The sequence below is a fragment of the Prosopis cineraria genome, unplaced genomic scaffold, assembly GCF_029017545.1.
Source record: "Prosopis cineraria cultivar Desert tree isolate PC_DT_omini unplaced genomic scaffold, ASM2901754v1 PC9, whole genome shotgun sequence".
Lineage (NCBI taxonomy): Eukaryota > Viridiplantae > Streptophyta > Magnoliopsida > Fabales > Fabaceae > Prosopis > Prosopis cineraria.
This window is the reverse complement of record NW_026555340.1, coordinates 27,494,463-27,509,164: the sequence shown is the minus strand read 5'-3', so window position 1 is coordinate 27,509,164 and position 14,702 is coordinate 27,494,463. Positions and strand designations below refer to the sequence as shown.

General features: G+C 38.9%; 2 protein-coding genes across 2 annotated transcripts; one reads left to right on the top strand and one right to left on the bottom strand.

Annotated features, from left to right (window-relative positions):
- The first annotated feature begins 497 nt into the window (after positions 1-497).
- LOC129319844 (protein BREAKING OF ASYMMETRY IN THE STOMATAL LINEAGE) lies at positions 498-1,804 on the top strand. Its single transcript, XM_054964923.1, has 5 exons — positions 498-606; positions 697-1,031; positions 1,171-1,266; positions 1,359-1,519; positions 1,609-1,804. Exons 1-5 carry the CDS (start codon positions 531-533, stop codon positions 1,715-1,717), a joined length of 777 nt encoding a protein of 258 aa, XP_054820898.1. The 5' UTR covers positions 498-530; the 3' UTR covers positions 1,718-1,804.
- Positions 1,805-5,627: 3,823 nt separating this feature from the next.
- LOC129319326 (dof zinc finger protein DOF5.4-like) lies at positions 5,628-7,180 on the bottom strand. The gene has a single exon (XM_054964359.1). The coding sequence runs from the start codon at positions 6,842-6,844 to the stop codon at positions 5,891-5,893; it is 954 nt and encodes a 317-aa protein (XP_054820334.1). The 5' UTR covers positions 6,845-7,180; the 3' UTR covers positions 5,628-5,890.
- Between the last annotated feature and the right edge of the window lie 7,522 nt (positions 7,181-14,702).

Genomic DNA, 14,702 nt, shown 5'->3' with positions numbered 1-14,702 from the left:
AGTCAATAAAATATTTTATAAATATAATAAAAAAATTCGCTCTCTGTTTATAAATAGAACTAGAGCAATATGTCATACATCAAATCACACTTAGATAATATTTTTGTGTTAAAGTTTTGGATTAAAATGTGGTTTAAATCACATTTGCATTTTCTTATTACTGTTGCCTGTTGACTGTAACATAACTTTTGACCCTTTTCAGGATTGGAAACAGATGGTATCAAAATTTGATTATGGAAGGGGAAAGATGGCGACTCTAATTTTAATGCTCCGTTGAACATAATTATGGACGGTTGTCAACTAGAAATGTCCACAAATTTCTCATCTTTTTATGTACAGAACCATAACTGACTCATTACTCATTATTATGTGATGAACACTGTAACTCCCTTGATGCTGAATGTGCTTTTTCAAATTCAAATGCCAGTTTCCCCCTCCTCCTTCCAACCTCCATCACTCTAACCCTTCATTTCTCAAACACCATCCTCTTCTAAGCAGCAAAGCAGGTAACTGCAGATCAGTCCACAAACATGTGCACCACATGGACGATGGCGAGATTTGTCAGATGGAGAGTTAGGGATTGGGCTTCATGTTTCCTGCCTTTAGGTAAATCGTAGTATAACTGAAACTCTTGGAGATATCTTCAAGAAAAGGACAAGCCTTCTCTTTTAACATTTGTTTTTCTCAACAATGCAGATGGTGAACCAGCTTCGTCACCTCCAATGGCAGTCGACAAGAGAAACGACAATCGAGTCAGTCGTGGAAATGACAAGAAACTGTCACAACCGAGCAAAAAATACAACAAAAAGAGAGAGACAAAGAATCGAAGTGAAAAGGATAAAACCGAGGCTTCACCAGGACACACGGTGGATGATTCAAGCTGGTCACCCTCCGCAGATGAAGACTATATTGTGTTCTGCTTCAGAGATGATGGAGCATTTGATGTTATAAAAGATGGCAAGTGCGTCAAGTCTGAACTTCCAAGTGGTGTCGATGGGAGTTCCAGAAATTCAAGGCCTGTGAATCGCAAGGTACATAGCCATTACCAATTGTGCGCGCGCGCGCGCTTTTTCTTTCTTTCTTTTTCTTTGTTTTTTTTAAATAACAGAAGAGAATGATACAAAAGTTGAATTCTTCAATCTGTTTTCCTTTCTGGGATTGAAAAAGCAGCTCAAGTATGGTGAGGATGCAGAACAAGTGAGTAAACAGAGCACGCACGACCATACACCATATGCAAATCAAAATCCTACGAGCCCTTATAAGCAGGTGCTTTGCTATTTCCCTCACCCCATAAACTTGTTCTGCTGCAGTAATGTCCCTAAATAACTATCCCCATGTTACAATGACTTTGCTTTTAGGACGAAGAAAGAGACATCATATGCAAGAGCGGACAGCAAAAGAGGGACAACATCAAAAGGGCATGTCAAGTTGAGAAGGTTGAGGATCGAACAGCGTTATCCTCTGAATCAAGGGACTCTAATCAATCTGAAGGAAGTACAGGTTCCTTTGCATTCCCAGTGTATGTTAATAACTTGATATTTAATGGTGTGAACCGTTTATCAGATTCCTTCTATGGAACAATGTCTAATGCAGTCGTGAACAATGCAGGTTGGGTTGGGAATGGATGGGCAGCCCAGTGCAACTTCCAAGGTCAGAGAGTATGCGCTTAAGCAAGCAGAAGGTCCGGTTTCTGCGTTTTCAGTGTTGTAGATTCTGATAGTTTCTTCTTGCTTTTTTTTTTTTAATGGAAATTAGATTTTGATAGTTGCTCATTCTTTTCCTTGACTTATTATTTGTACCATTTTCATTTTTGGTACCACACTGGTCATATTGATATAATTCCCTCTACTGGTTCGGTTTGTCCTTGATTTAAGGAGACAGGAGGAGAAAATAAAGGGAAAGAGTATAGTCTTCGAGGAATCGCCATTCCCATTCATCATTAACTAGCCCTAATAAGATTTTCATTAGAAAAAAAAAAGGAAACTAAAGAAAAAAAGTCACTTTTCAGTCTTCATCACGTGTTAATTGGAGAAAAAGCCGAAGTTTGACTGAAGGATTGCCATGTCATTATAGCTATAGCGAAATAGCAGGCTTTGGGTACCCTTGAGCAAAGTTAAATCCCAAGCTAATGGAATGTCAAGGCTTTTTTCGTAAGCTGCTTCATTATGCATTCAGTTTTTCTCTGCTACAGTGTAAAGGAAAAGAACCCACAAGAGATTTTATTTATTTTCATATCTATTCTGAATCTTGTTTGGTAAAACACAGTTTGACTGCTGACATAGGATTCTTTCACCATCGCAAATAGCTTACAAAGCCTTTCCTCAGACCATGATCACCTCACTGAATCGTAAGTAGAAATAGATATGGCCACTTTATCAGAGGTGGATCACTCTGCAAGGTTGCCATGAAAAAGCGTACCTTATAAACCCGCACCTATGCAGCAAAATCTCAGGCTTAGATTCTTGGATTAAAAAACATGAGGTTGAATTCAAGATGTAATCACAATATAAGCTTCTCTTGCTATTTCCTTTTTTTGCGTCTCCATCTCATCCAAATCATCCCGTTTCAATGAACATACACGTTTAATTGAAAAGGTCAACATGCAAGAATGACACATATATCATGCATCGCATATTCATACAAATCTACTTTGCAACAAAATCTGAATCATATGGCTTGTAGTCATAACCATCAACACAGTCCTTGTAGTGCCAGGTATCGTCAGGCCTTCAAGCGGCAACATGAATGATGAGGCATGGAATTTAACTCTTCGAATATCTCCACCTTCTTGTTGTTGGAAGTCATTGCTTCCCTTTATATTTTTCCAGAGCAGCTTGCTCGTCTAATCTGTAAGGTTAATCTGCGCAAAAAGGTGACCCTGTTAATGTTACAAAATACAAAGTAAAAGGTCAGAATTTTGCTCTCAAAGGGATGGACCTGTAAAGAATATAGAGCGGGAGAAAATGAGAGTGAATGAAAGTGACTTGGCCATTTGATTCTCTATATGCCGGATAGAGGAACAAGACGGCAGAGTAAAAGATTTGGACTTGATGTATTTTGATCTTTATAGGATGAACGGTATCATTGGGCCGACATACACCAACATTAAGAATCACTTCACTTGTACGTTTTGAACACTAATCTTAATCTTAATCTTGGATGGAGCCAATTTTCAAAAGTTTGGATGGCAAAATCTTAAACTATCAAAATCATGCTAAATGGCCCAGAACATATATTTATTTGAAGTTCCCTAACATTGCTGGGCCTGTATGGATACCCCTCCAAACTTTGGGGTCCAAAACCACGATTTTGAGATCAAAAAACAAAATTCCAAACACCCCGTTCATATACTGAAGGTCTTCACTAAGAAGTATTTCTAGCCCAAACTCCAAAAGCATATACTGAAGGAAGGAGTAGACTACCTTATTCCATTCATCACAAAGCATATATTAATAAAAGAAGAATGAAAGGACCATATTTTCTTTTCCACTTTCTTGATTCCACATGGAAAGCCAGATCTCTGACCATAATGTAAACCTACCAGAAATAAAAAAGGGAAAATTTTACTATTCAAATCAACACGACAGATTGTAGTCTTGCTCTTTTTTAGTTAATGGTTCTACTAAAGGTGTCTTGGTGTAGATCGTGTATCCACAATGTGTTGAGAAACTGCTTAATTGCTTCACGTTCCTAATCATATGCGTTTTTGGCTTGAGATGTGAATAGAATGGTCTATGCAGTTTTGAAAACGCCTCATTTTCATCTCCACATAACCAAGCGGATATTAAGTTCTGAGGTTCTTCATTCAAAGCTTTGTTTAATTTCTAAAGAAAGGTTTGAACCGGTGACAATCCAGCCTGCAATGTCGGATTCAATATTAGGAAAAAGTTGTTGTCAACTTCAATTCAAGTTATATATTCAGGCCCCAAAAAATAAAGCGAGTTTCTGTTGCGTCGCCCTCTGCTTTTATGAAAGTAATTGAACAGTGCGTGTTCAAAAGAATCGATTGTACAAACATGCTCCATGAAAACCGAGGGAAGGTATGACCGACATGCTGGTGTCGACAATACGGTTGCACTGTTCGGCATGTTCGGGACTTACGCATGATGATCAGATCGAAACGTCCTTATCTTATTCTCAGGAACCTGCAGGTGACGCTGCACCGGGGATCGTTTAGCCTGTTCTGACATATAATAACATTCCAATTCATTTGGAACCAGGCATGGCTCTGCTCATGTCTCTTTTTTGTTAATTTGTGAACTCCTTACGATATGTCCATTGTAAGTTTGGCGTTCGTTTATACGCATATGCATTGCTTGCGAAGGTTGGCTCCCCACCCACCCCCCCTTTTGGTAGAAAGAGGCGAATGTGTAAATTTAACAAGCATACACGTAGTGGATTCATCAGTTGAAAATATACATTATTGACGCAATAAGAGGAGCATGTAGTGCATGGATAATGGAGCAGTTTAGGTGTTACTTTAATCTGGTCCATTTTCAACTAATTAGATTGATTTTCTAGTTTATTTTATCATAGGTTGAAGTGAATATTTGATTTTAATTTATCTCATACGCAGTTGTTGCATAGTTTTTTATTCAGGTTTAGTGTCATTAATTTTCAGAAGACCTCGATGAAGGATGGATGGATAAGCAGAAACACACAGCTTCGCCTAAAATGCGATTTTGAGAGCATTGCGATTTCAACAGCACGAATAATAGGACGAAAGGATTGAGCAGCGCCATTATTCATTTTATGCCCTACCACCCTGATCGTGGATAAACAATTTCTATTGTATAAATAATTTGTCACAAACCTGCTCGCTTCTGATTTTTCCCATTCCATTTGCTTTTGGTAAAGTTAGTTGTCGCAAACTCCATTCTCTTGTGCGACTCTGCAATGTAAAGTAGCGACGGACATTGAATGCGAGGGCGTAGGAAACCAGAAGAAACAGGAATTGAGTGAGAGCAGAGGCCATGCATGGACTTGAGTACATAACATCACCACCATGGAAGCGTGAGACCACAAAAATACAGAGAGCATAGCAATGCTGACTTTTTGTAGGGCAGTACAGGCCAGATGATGATGGAGGGGTGGGGCCACCCCATTAATAGCGGCGCCACCCTTCCCCACCATTTCGAGGATTCCCAACGCGGCGTTCCCCACCTCCTCCAAATATGCTCTTCCGTGTTCCAACGGCAACCTCACTAGTACTTCCCTCCCTTCCCTTGTTCCCACAGCCCCTGCATCCCCTCCGGTCCCACCACCCCTCCTCCTTTGCCTCGTCACGTAATCCCACGTGTCCCCACCCCCACCTCGCCGCTCTTTCCCATTCCCAACAACTCCCTCCTCCAGTCCTCCTTTATTTATATCCTCTGCTCTCCCCTCCACCACCGTAATCTGATGCCCCATTATCGCCGTCATTTTCAACGTTCAACCCCTGGCGTCCCCGCTCTTAATTAAGCACCCCCTCTCAAACTATATTCTTCACGCTTTAACTGTTCACTAACCAAAAATACCTCCCTACTTAAAAATAAATGAATAAACACTCTTATCATTTTTTCTCTTTTTCTTATATAATAATCGAGTTCCAACATTCCCATACATATTTTCAAACATGAACCCAGAAATTCAAAAAATATATATATATTAGAGAAAACCTGCCATACCAGTTAGTTGTACGTGCACATCATCACTAGCATCAACCCCCGCGAACATCTTCTGAAGAAAAATAGTAACCATGAAAAGAAAATTTTACACCTCATAATTATGGCAAATCCTTTCGGCTTTTGGTTGCTTTTTTGGGTTTATTTTCAAATTTCCTTTGCTTCCTTTTTTAACTTAAAAAGAAAAAAGAAAAAAAAAAGTTACTCGAAGCTTGGACAGAAGCTTATCACGGAAGATGGAAGAGACTGGGATTTTCTTGATCCGTCCAGTGAGTGTGACTCCAGTAAGCGTGATCTACGGTGTTAGGCAGGTCGTACAGACCTTGGTCCGAGCATCCCTGCCAATCCAGCGACCCGAAACCTCCGTTCTCGTTTTTGCTCTGCAACGCCGACAAATCAACCGGAGCCGTCGGATCAAGCAGTGACCCCGGTGTGATCTCCGGCAACTTCAGCTCCTGCTGTGAAATCAAGTCGCTCATCGCCGTCTCTTTTTGCTGTGCTTGCCACTCCCCCGACAATAACTCGTTCCCGGCCATCCCTTCTGGCTGAGCAGTACTGCTGAACCGGAACGACGTCGCCTCCGGAATATTCCCGAAGCCGAACGACAATGCTTCGCTCGTTGTGTTGATCAGGCTCGTCAAGCTCCCTATCTCCGAGAAAATACCGCAATCCCCGCTTTGCTCCATCAATCCCGAGTCCAAATTGGGGTTTGAAGTCTGACTGGGGAGCAGCTCGCGGTTCAACGAGGAGGGCGCCGATAACGCTTCCGTGGCGGCGGCGGTAAGGCTGGAACTTTCGCTGCTGGAGTGAGAGGTGGACTTGTGGTGCTCTTGTGGCGGGGGCGGCGCCGGGGGTCGAATCGGCGTGGGAGGACGTTCTGAAGAGGAACTGGTTTTGGGCTTGGAGCGCTTGGATTTACGGCATCCTCCCCCGACGGGGACATTGCGGAGGACGCCACCTTTGGTCCAGTATCGACGGCAGTTCTTGCAGAAATGGCGGGGTTGGGAGAGGTTGTAATTGTTGTAGTAGCAGAACTTGGTGTTGAGGGAGTCGCACCGCGGGCACTTCAAGGCCTGCTGGTTCTGGTGGTGGTGCGGCCTCACTCTCCTGTCTCCTCCGCCAGCTCCACCGCCACCGCCGTCGAAAAATCCACCGCCTCCGATGGAATGTATTTCCTGCATGGGGTCACAAATCGTCGTTGGGCTCCGCCCCTATCTCTGGAAAGAAATGAAATGATCACTGGTTCGAAGTCCAGTCAAGGGACTGGATAGCTAGAAATCAATGCCAAACTAGCGCGCCTCCAAACTCCGCGTCTAAATTTCAAGGCTGAATGTCGCGTCAAGGATTGAGGGATCAAGATCAGTGAGAGGGGGAGGATTGAGAAATGAGAAAGAGGGCTCTCCCCGCGTGTCAGTGCTGCATGTGTGCCAGTTCATTGGAGAGTGTGGGAGAGTGTGTGGGAACTAGAGAAAAGAGTTTCCTCGCTTCCCAGTTCTGATCTGACAAATATCCCTGTACTCACTGTATCTATCTTCTATTTCTACTATTTTCCTACCGAATTGACGGAAAACTCCCTAGGGCCCTGGCTAAACTACACTGCCTGCCCCTGGCCAGGGATCAAAATACATAAATAACCCCACCAGCCGACCTCCACTGATTACAGGAGCCGAAGCGTGACGTAAAATTTCAAAGACAAGTTGTGAATCCAAAATGTGGGGGACCGTACGGTAAAATGGAGACGGGAGAGGAAGGAAGGGCCGTCCAGGAGGGACACGTGGGAGGAGGAGAAACGACGATCGTGGCGTTTCGCATGTTTTTGGGAGAAGAAAAATGTAAAATATGAATGAAATAATTCTACGGTCAAAAAAACAAAATGAAATAATTCTAAATATTTTAATGGGAAAGTCTCAACTAAAGTCCCTCTAAGTAAAAAATTATATCCAAATCTAATATATTTTGAATTGTTTTTACATGTCTGAAAGCCCCAAATATAAAAATATTTTTTCATAAAAAACGTATTTATCCTCTACCACATGAATCATGTGTAATAAATAAATATTATTTTTAATATATGGATATTGTTATATTTTTTATGAATATTATATTATGCATGTAAATAAAAAATATGTACATTATTATTTACCTTAACCACACAAATTATGTATAATATATAGATATTGTGTTATATACATATGAATTTTGACTTTTTTTTAAGATTCTACTGTACATATATTTGAAAAAGTTGCATGTTATTAGCCAACTTAACTATACAGACATTTTGTTATCATGAATTTTGCCATGTGTTTTTTTTTAGATGTTATACTGTATGTACGCCTGGGAAGCATTTAGAGAAAATGCGTTCACAAAGAAATATAGTTGTATTTGAGGCTTTTAGGCATATTGAGAAAATTCAAAATATATTGGGCTCCAGACGCAATTGTTACCATTTTGCGGGACTTAGGTGTAATAGTCGTCCTCAAATTTTATTGTTCACTGAGTTAGACGCAAAATGGGGGTGGTCCGCGGTCGCAAGCAGAGCGGGGGCCACAGAAGAGGGGAAGGGCATGGAGAAGTGGAGGGCGTGAGCAGAGTGGAACAGCGAACAAGTGGTGGAGGCGGCGCCACGTAGAGGGATATTATTGGTAAGATGTGGAGATGATCCATTAGCGTCGAAATGATATCCCCAAATGAGCCGCGCAGGATACTGCACTGTACGATGTATCTGCCTCCGTAACTGGTGACGCTGTACAATCAATCTGAACCTGATTCGTCGGATTTCAATGTTTTCAGTACTTCTCTGTAGTATACTGATATTCTGCAAAGATGTTTTTTAAAAACTGAATATAATAATAATTTCCACCCCCCTCGTCCGCATCATCCGTACAGGTCTATGGTAATCTCACCGGAGAAAACGCGTGCGCATTCCGTGCTCGCTTTTAGTCTCAAATTGATGTTTAAGGAGAGTGGCAGGAAAATTCATTTAAATTATATAAATAATAAATTTATTTCGTTAGATGATATAATTTTTTTGAAGGTTTAAAGAATATTTTTATCATTAAAAAAATGACACTTCTATCTTTATTCATGTTAAAAAATTTGTAATTTTTGTTTATATATTAATAATTTTTGTTGTTAAATTCACAATAATTTTATTATCATTCACAACTCCATATTTGTAAATCTTTATATACATCAAGTGTTGAAAATTATTAATTTTTTATTAATAATTTTTATTCTTATATTAACAATTTTTATTTTTAAATTTGTAATAATTTAATAGTATTTGCAACTCTACACATGTATGTCCTGATATACATCAGGGGTAATTTAATAGTTTTTAATGATTGTAAAAATTTTAATACTAAATTAAATTATTCAGATTACATTTATATTGTTCAAAATACATCAATTAATGAAATTATAAAAAATAATATTAATTTAGATAATCTAAATTAAATCAATGTGAACCATATTGATTATAAACAAAATTATTGAAAAATTTGCATATTTTATAATTTTTTATTTTGATAAATATAAAATAAAAATAAAAATTTTTAAATATGGACAATTAAGGTCTCTTTAGTAGTGATAGTAATCATCCCTTGTTGAGTATGTGAGACAGTCCAAATTTAATATTTAATTTTTTATATTTTTATAAATTTTTATCTTAACAGTAAAATACTAAAAAATTTTAAAAAATTAAAATAAAACAAAAAAAATCAATTAAAGGTGAAATGAAGAGCTCAAATTAGGCAAACGATTGATGATTACAGAATGGGAACCCAAAAAAATGCCCTGGACATCATTTATCATTGTGCCTCAAATATAATTATCTGGGTATTTATAACATTAATATCTTAATCAATGGTACACATGATAAAAGTTATAACAAAATCATTTAGGGTTGAATTTATATAGAAATAAAAATGAATGGTATCATACTATCATTGTTGAATTTACTGAATACGCCTCATTTATCTTTCACATGTCAATAGTTTTTGTTTGACATTTTCTGTCGGGAAACTTACCTAATTTATTTTATTTGGGAGGGGAGAATGTTTATTGAGAACAATCTATTCAGAGGATGTAAGGTAAAAGCAAACGTCCTTCAACTAAGCTTATACAAGAGATGTTATCTAATTTATTTTATTATTTTTGCTGTTTTTTGTCTAAAAAGAAGTCCTGATATTTTTCATATACATGATTTTTTCGTTGCATTGCATTGCCACTCTGTATGTCAAATGAACATCGCCTTGATATTCAGGAACAATGCATATTATTGCTAATTTTACAGGTTAATGCATAAATTGGAACGCAGAAGCAAGAATATGTAGCAGTGGAGGCATGAGCTGGCCAACTGCTATAACAGAAATATCCGTTCACATCCCAGTCCACGCCATGAAAACTGAGTCTCGGCCATAGGTGCTACGTGCAAGGTACAGGACCGTGTTCCTGGGGAAAGAAATCTCACAGAGATCATAAAGATTTGAGGATGTCACTGTCTTAACTAAAACTGACCCATTAAGCAACAGTAACACGTCGAGAAGCACATGTGCATTGATTCTCTCTCTTCCTTCTGTGGCCGCCCTTAAAAATTAGGTGCCGCGTGTACAGTTGTTGGTCATTTCTATTTTTTTCCTTTTCGGGCACCCGAGTTGATCTAACCTCTCTAACTAATTTCACGAATTTAAGGGCAGAGGATCTGAACCTCAACCAAGCATACCCATCACAGAGTATAATGTCTCATATTCCTAGTGTTTGGTTGTTTCAGTTTACAACATAAGATATTACTACTATTTGTCTAGACGTTTGAAATAGCAGTTGCCGTAGTTTTGTAATCAACTCACATATTTAAGGTGTCTAAAATTGGGCGAAGGGGAAGAAAAAAATGTAGAAAAGTTTAAATGCGCGGAGAAATTAAAATGTATTAATATTATGGAAGAAGTGGCGGAAATAATTAAAGGAAGAGTTTAGGGTTCAGATAAAGCATCACGTCACCATAATGGGGGGCATTAAATTCGATTTAAACCCGACCTGCAACGTCACTTAAAGTTTCATAACTCATTCTGGCCACTACGGGCCAATCTAAACTCTCTGTCAACCGTCCACGTACGTAAATACACACACATGGACATTTCGTCGGCAATAAATTTGCGCCTTGAAGACGGTGGCGGTAATAATAAGAATAATAATAATTTTATTAGGAGGATAATTAGGGAATGAAAAGAAATATTGGAGAGAAGGAGCACGAGAGAAGGGAATGTGGCGAACAGAGTGATGAAGTGAAGTGGAAGGTGGTGGGAGTGAGGTAAGAAACAGAATGGTGATGAGGAGAAACCAACTTAACATGGAAGACAAGCATCATTGATGGAGGAGGTGCATGTGTTGGGTTCTCGACACATCATCATCATCATCATCAATCCAAATTCAACCATGCGTGTTCTTCTGCTTCCGTTATGATTGCGTGGCCACCACGTTCCAACACTTGCCCCGCGTTTCTTCAACACCTATAGTAAATTCATCCACCTCCAACTTGAATAGTAACATATACAACAAAAGACACAGACGTGGGGCACGCCGTAAGAAAGATGTTACTCCGTGGAATACCATGAAGAGCGAAGCAACAGCACCAGATTCGGAAAGCCGTCCGTTGACTAACAAGGGACGGTCGACGAGGATGCAACCACGAACAAGGGTCGGTGTTTGCCCACTCAAACCATCATTTTTTTTTTTTCGTGGGAATTGAAAATCTGTTGCCTCGCGCATACTGGCCGGGTTGAAGGGGCTTGTGAAAGAAAGAGAATGGATGGTGCAGGAGATGGCTAGAGAGAGGGAGGGGACAAGGTCACATGCACATGGGACGGTGGTGGGCAGAATATCCCATTAGGTCCTGTTCTGGTACTTGTCCACATCCTAGTGTATGGGAGGGTTCTTGCGTGACTTGCATAATAAAATAAATACAAAATGTTTGGGAGGGAAAGGTATTGGTGGGGATGGGGCCAGATACAAAGTTTTCAACTGTATGTGCAGCTTTCACGATCCTCTAGATTGCAAAAGATTTCCTGTCTTCTTTCGTCCTGTCCCTTTCCCTCCACCTCCTCTTTGGGCCTCCACCCAGGCCCAACTCTCCCCATTCTCAATTCACTGTTGGATATTAGTCTTGCATGTATCTACATCAATCATCAATATAATCAATATCATGTATGTATTTTCATCTTTCTTCTACAAAATTCTTTACTCCAAAATGGCTCTGCGCATCCATTAAAATTTATTAGTTACCATCGCATATTTCAACTAGGGACTCCAAATAGATTGTGAGGATTTTCAAAGAATGGGAAGCAATTTTTTTTTTTTGCTGTCAAACTTAAAAAGAGGGAAGATATATTCGTCCAATTTCTCCCCCCCCCCCCAACGCCTTCCTTTAAAGACCTTGATTCTGCTTTATATCCTCCTGCTGCTCCTTCAATTTGCTGGCTGCTGAATGTCGTTTCCCCTTAATTACATGGGCTTTGTGCTTCTCTGTATTTTGCACTCGTGAGTTGTGACCTTGACTCATCTTTTTACTCATTTATAGTAAAAAGGTGTACCATCGGATTGGACATGCCTCAAACTGCTCACTAGCAGGAAATCAAAATGCTAGATTTTCCCAGTGAACTCAATCCCTGCGAGTCCCTAGTGAACAAAACCCGCTTGGAGAAGACCTCGCTCTCATTCATACATCACCAATCAAACCTCAATTTTAAAGCCTCTCTTGATTAGTCTGTGAAATCCTCCTCTCCCTTAATTGTTTTGCCATTTCAAAAGAATGATGATGAATAGTATCCAAACACTTGCCTGAATTATATAACTCGTCACTATATATAAAAATATTCAATAAAGTATTATTTGATTTCACTGTCATCAAATTAATCTACTTATTTGTAATTAACTTTCTTAATTAGCACGTATACACGACACAATTGAAGTCATTGGTTCCGGATTTAATTTATCTTCACTGTGAATATTTCTCATCCGCGGTCTTTGGTGACCCTATACTAGTTTTTCATTTCTACGAGAAACTGCTTTTGGAATTCAATTTTCCTGGCCCACCTCCTTGTTATGTTTAATTTTCTTTTATTTTTTCCCAAAAAAATCCTTACAATTTTATGTAAAATGAAAAATGCTACGTTAACCCGTGAAGTTCTGATTTTTTTTTTTCCTTTGTTGTATGATCATTAAATCAAGTGAGAAGGAAATATAGACAAGCCCCGCGAAAACACACGACAGGGATAACACGCAATCCCGTACAGCGAGTGAGGATGATGGGTAGCGCTCTTGTTAATGTCGTCAATGGTTCGGTCCCAATCAATCCACATGATATGACACTTGGTTGTCTTCTTGTTAAATCTTACAAAACAAGATCCCGTGATCAATCTTGAACGACATTTTTACATTATCGTTGCTTACAAATACAACTCAACAAACCCCTTTTTATCTCACTGTCCGGTCACTCTCGTGCATGGCCTTCCCTCGTGATCATGCACGTCTCAATATCACCCATACATAATTTCTCTAATTATCGTTTCAAACACAGCTCCTATTCTTCCAGTCAACATTAGCTAGCCTTCATCTCTCCATTTTCAACAGTAATGCTATTGCCTAAAACGATCATCCCCCTTCAATTATTCCTCATGCTCCTTCTCTGTATCATATGTATGGTCCCAACCTAGCCAACCTCCATCGTCTTTTTCCATCACTCACCTAATATTTCGCCGTTTAAATAGTATTAATAATTGACAATTAAACAGTGTTATTATTAGCATTGAACCCTTGCTGCAGAATATATGTGAAGCTGACAGCAGCAGTTTGATGGAGGAGGGACGTGTGTGTGTGATATGACGATGAAGGGCTTTTGGAAGTTGTGTTTCAGGGGAGGACATGTCTGTGATGATATGTTTGAGCACGTAACCTCAATGTTGCAAGCATCAATGTGTGCATATGCAGAGGGGGAGCTAGATATTCACTGCTTCGTACAGCTCACAACTTGGACGGTGACTGTAATCATCGTAATAATATTGCATTGAAATATCTTAGACATGGCCATAAAACTCAAACTTAATTGATGGGGTCTACTACATGCCAATGAAGGTGAGATAGCATCGTTGATAATCAAGTATTAATTAATTTCACTTGTTTTGGACACTTGAAGGATATCAATCATGAACCTCCATACGCGTAATATATATACACATATATATATATATGTAGATATATTAGTTCCAAATCATCCTCTCATTGCTTGTAACCAACATTCACTATGTGAAATTAATATCAAGTTGTAGTAACGATAGGCTGTGCAAACCCTAACTAAACTACACACCCAAAAATCGATCAGGACCAAAACAAGATAAGGAACTGAAATTGTGATAAGATTAGATGAGAGTTGATTTAATTTGATAGTATTCTTCATGCTTATGAATTTTACGTACCTTATCTTTTAGTTACGTTTTATACTTTTATCCCTTACTTTTTGTTATGAGAGTGATAAAATCTTATTAAGATTTTTAATTTCACATCTAATCATACATTAAGTTCTGATATCTTAACATCATAAGCGAATTGTGTTCATCCTTGAAGTTAAATTAAGTTGCGACCTTTTATTGATGTTTGTGTTTTGATTATTAAAAGTCTCGAAGCTTGATTAATATGCATAAAACATAATGAAAAGCATGAAAAATATGTAATAACAGCATAATTTCATGAACAAATTAACTATTATTTTCAGATAAAAATCATTATTGTGAAATGATACATGCATTATAAAACTCATCTCATCATTTTGTAGCCCAAGAAAAAAAAATCCATCTAACCAGCAAGCATATACAGAGCACATAATATCCTGATCGATTAATTAAGTCCGCTCCTGACAAGTACAAGCATCCAGCAAATGGTCGCATCTCGCCGTATCAAGCATGCACTTCAATTTATTTTTCAGACTGACTTTAAATATCCAACAACGGATGCGCACATTGTCTGCAAACAAACATGCACGTCTCATCG

Bases quoted from the DNA above. Each gene is read 5' to 3' on its own strand.
- LOC129319844 (XM_054964923.1), top strand. From the start codon at position 531: ATGTGCACCACATGGACGATGGCGAGATTTGTCAGATGGAGAGTTAGG. The intron at 1,267-1,358 runs GTGCTTTGCTAT...CTTTGCTTTTAG, and splicing joins CTACGAGCCCTTATAAGCAG to GACGAAGAAAGAGACATCAT. The intron at 1,520-1,608 runs GTATGTTAATAA...TGAACAATGCAG, and splicing joins GGTTCCTTTGCATTCCCAGT to GTTGGGTTGGGAATGGATGG.
- LOC129319326 (XM_054964359.1), bottom strand. From the start codon at position 6,844: ATGCAGGAAATACATTCCATCGGAGGCGGTGGATTTTTCGACGGCGGT.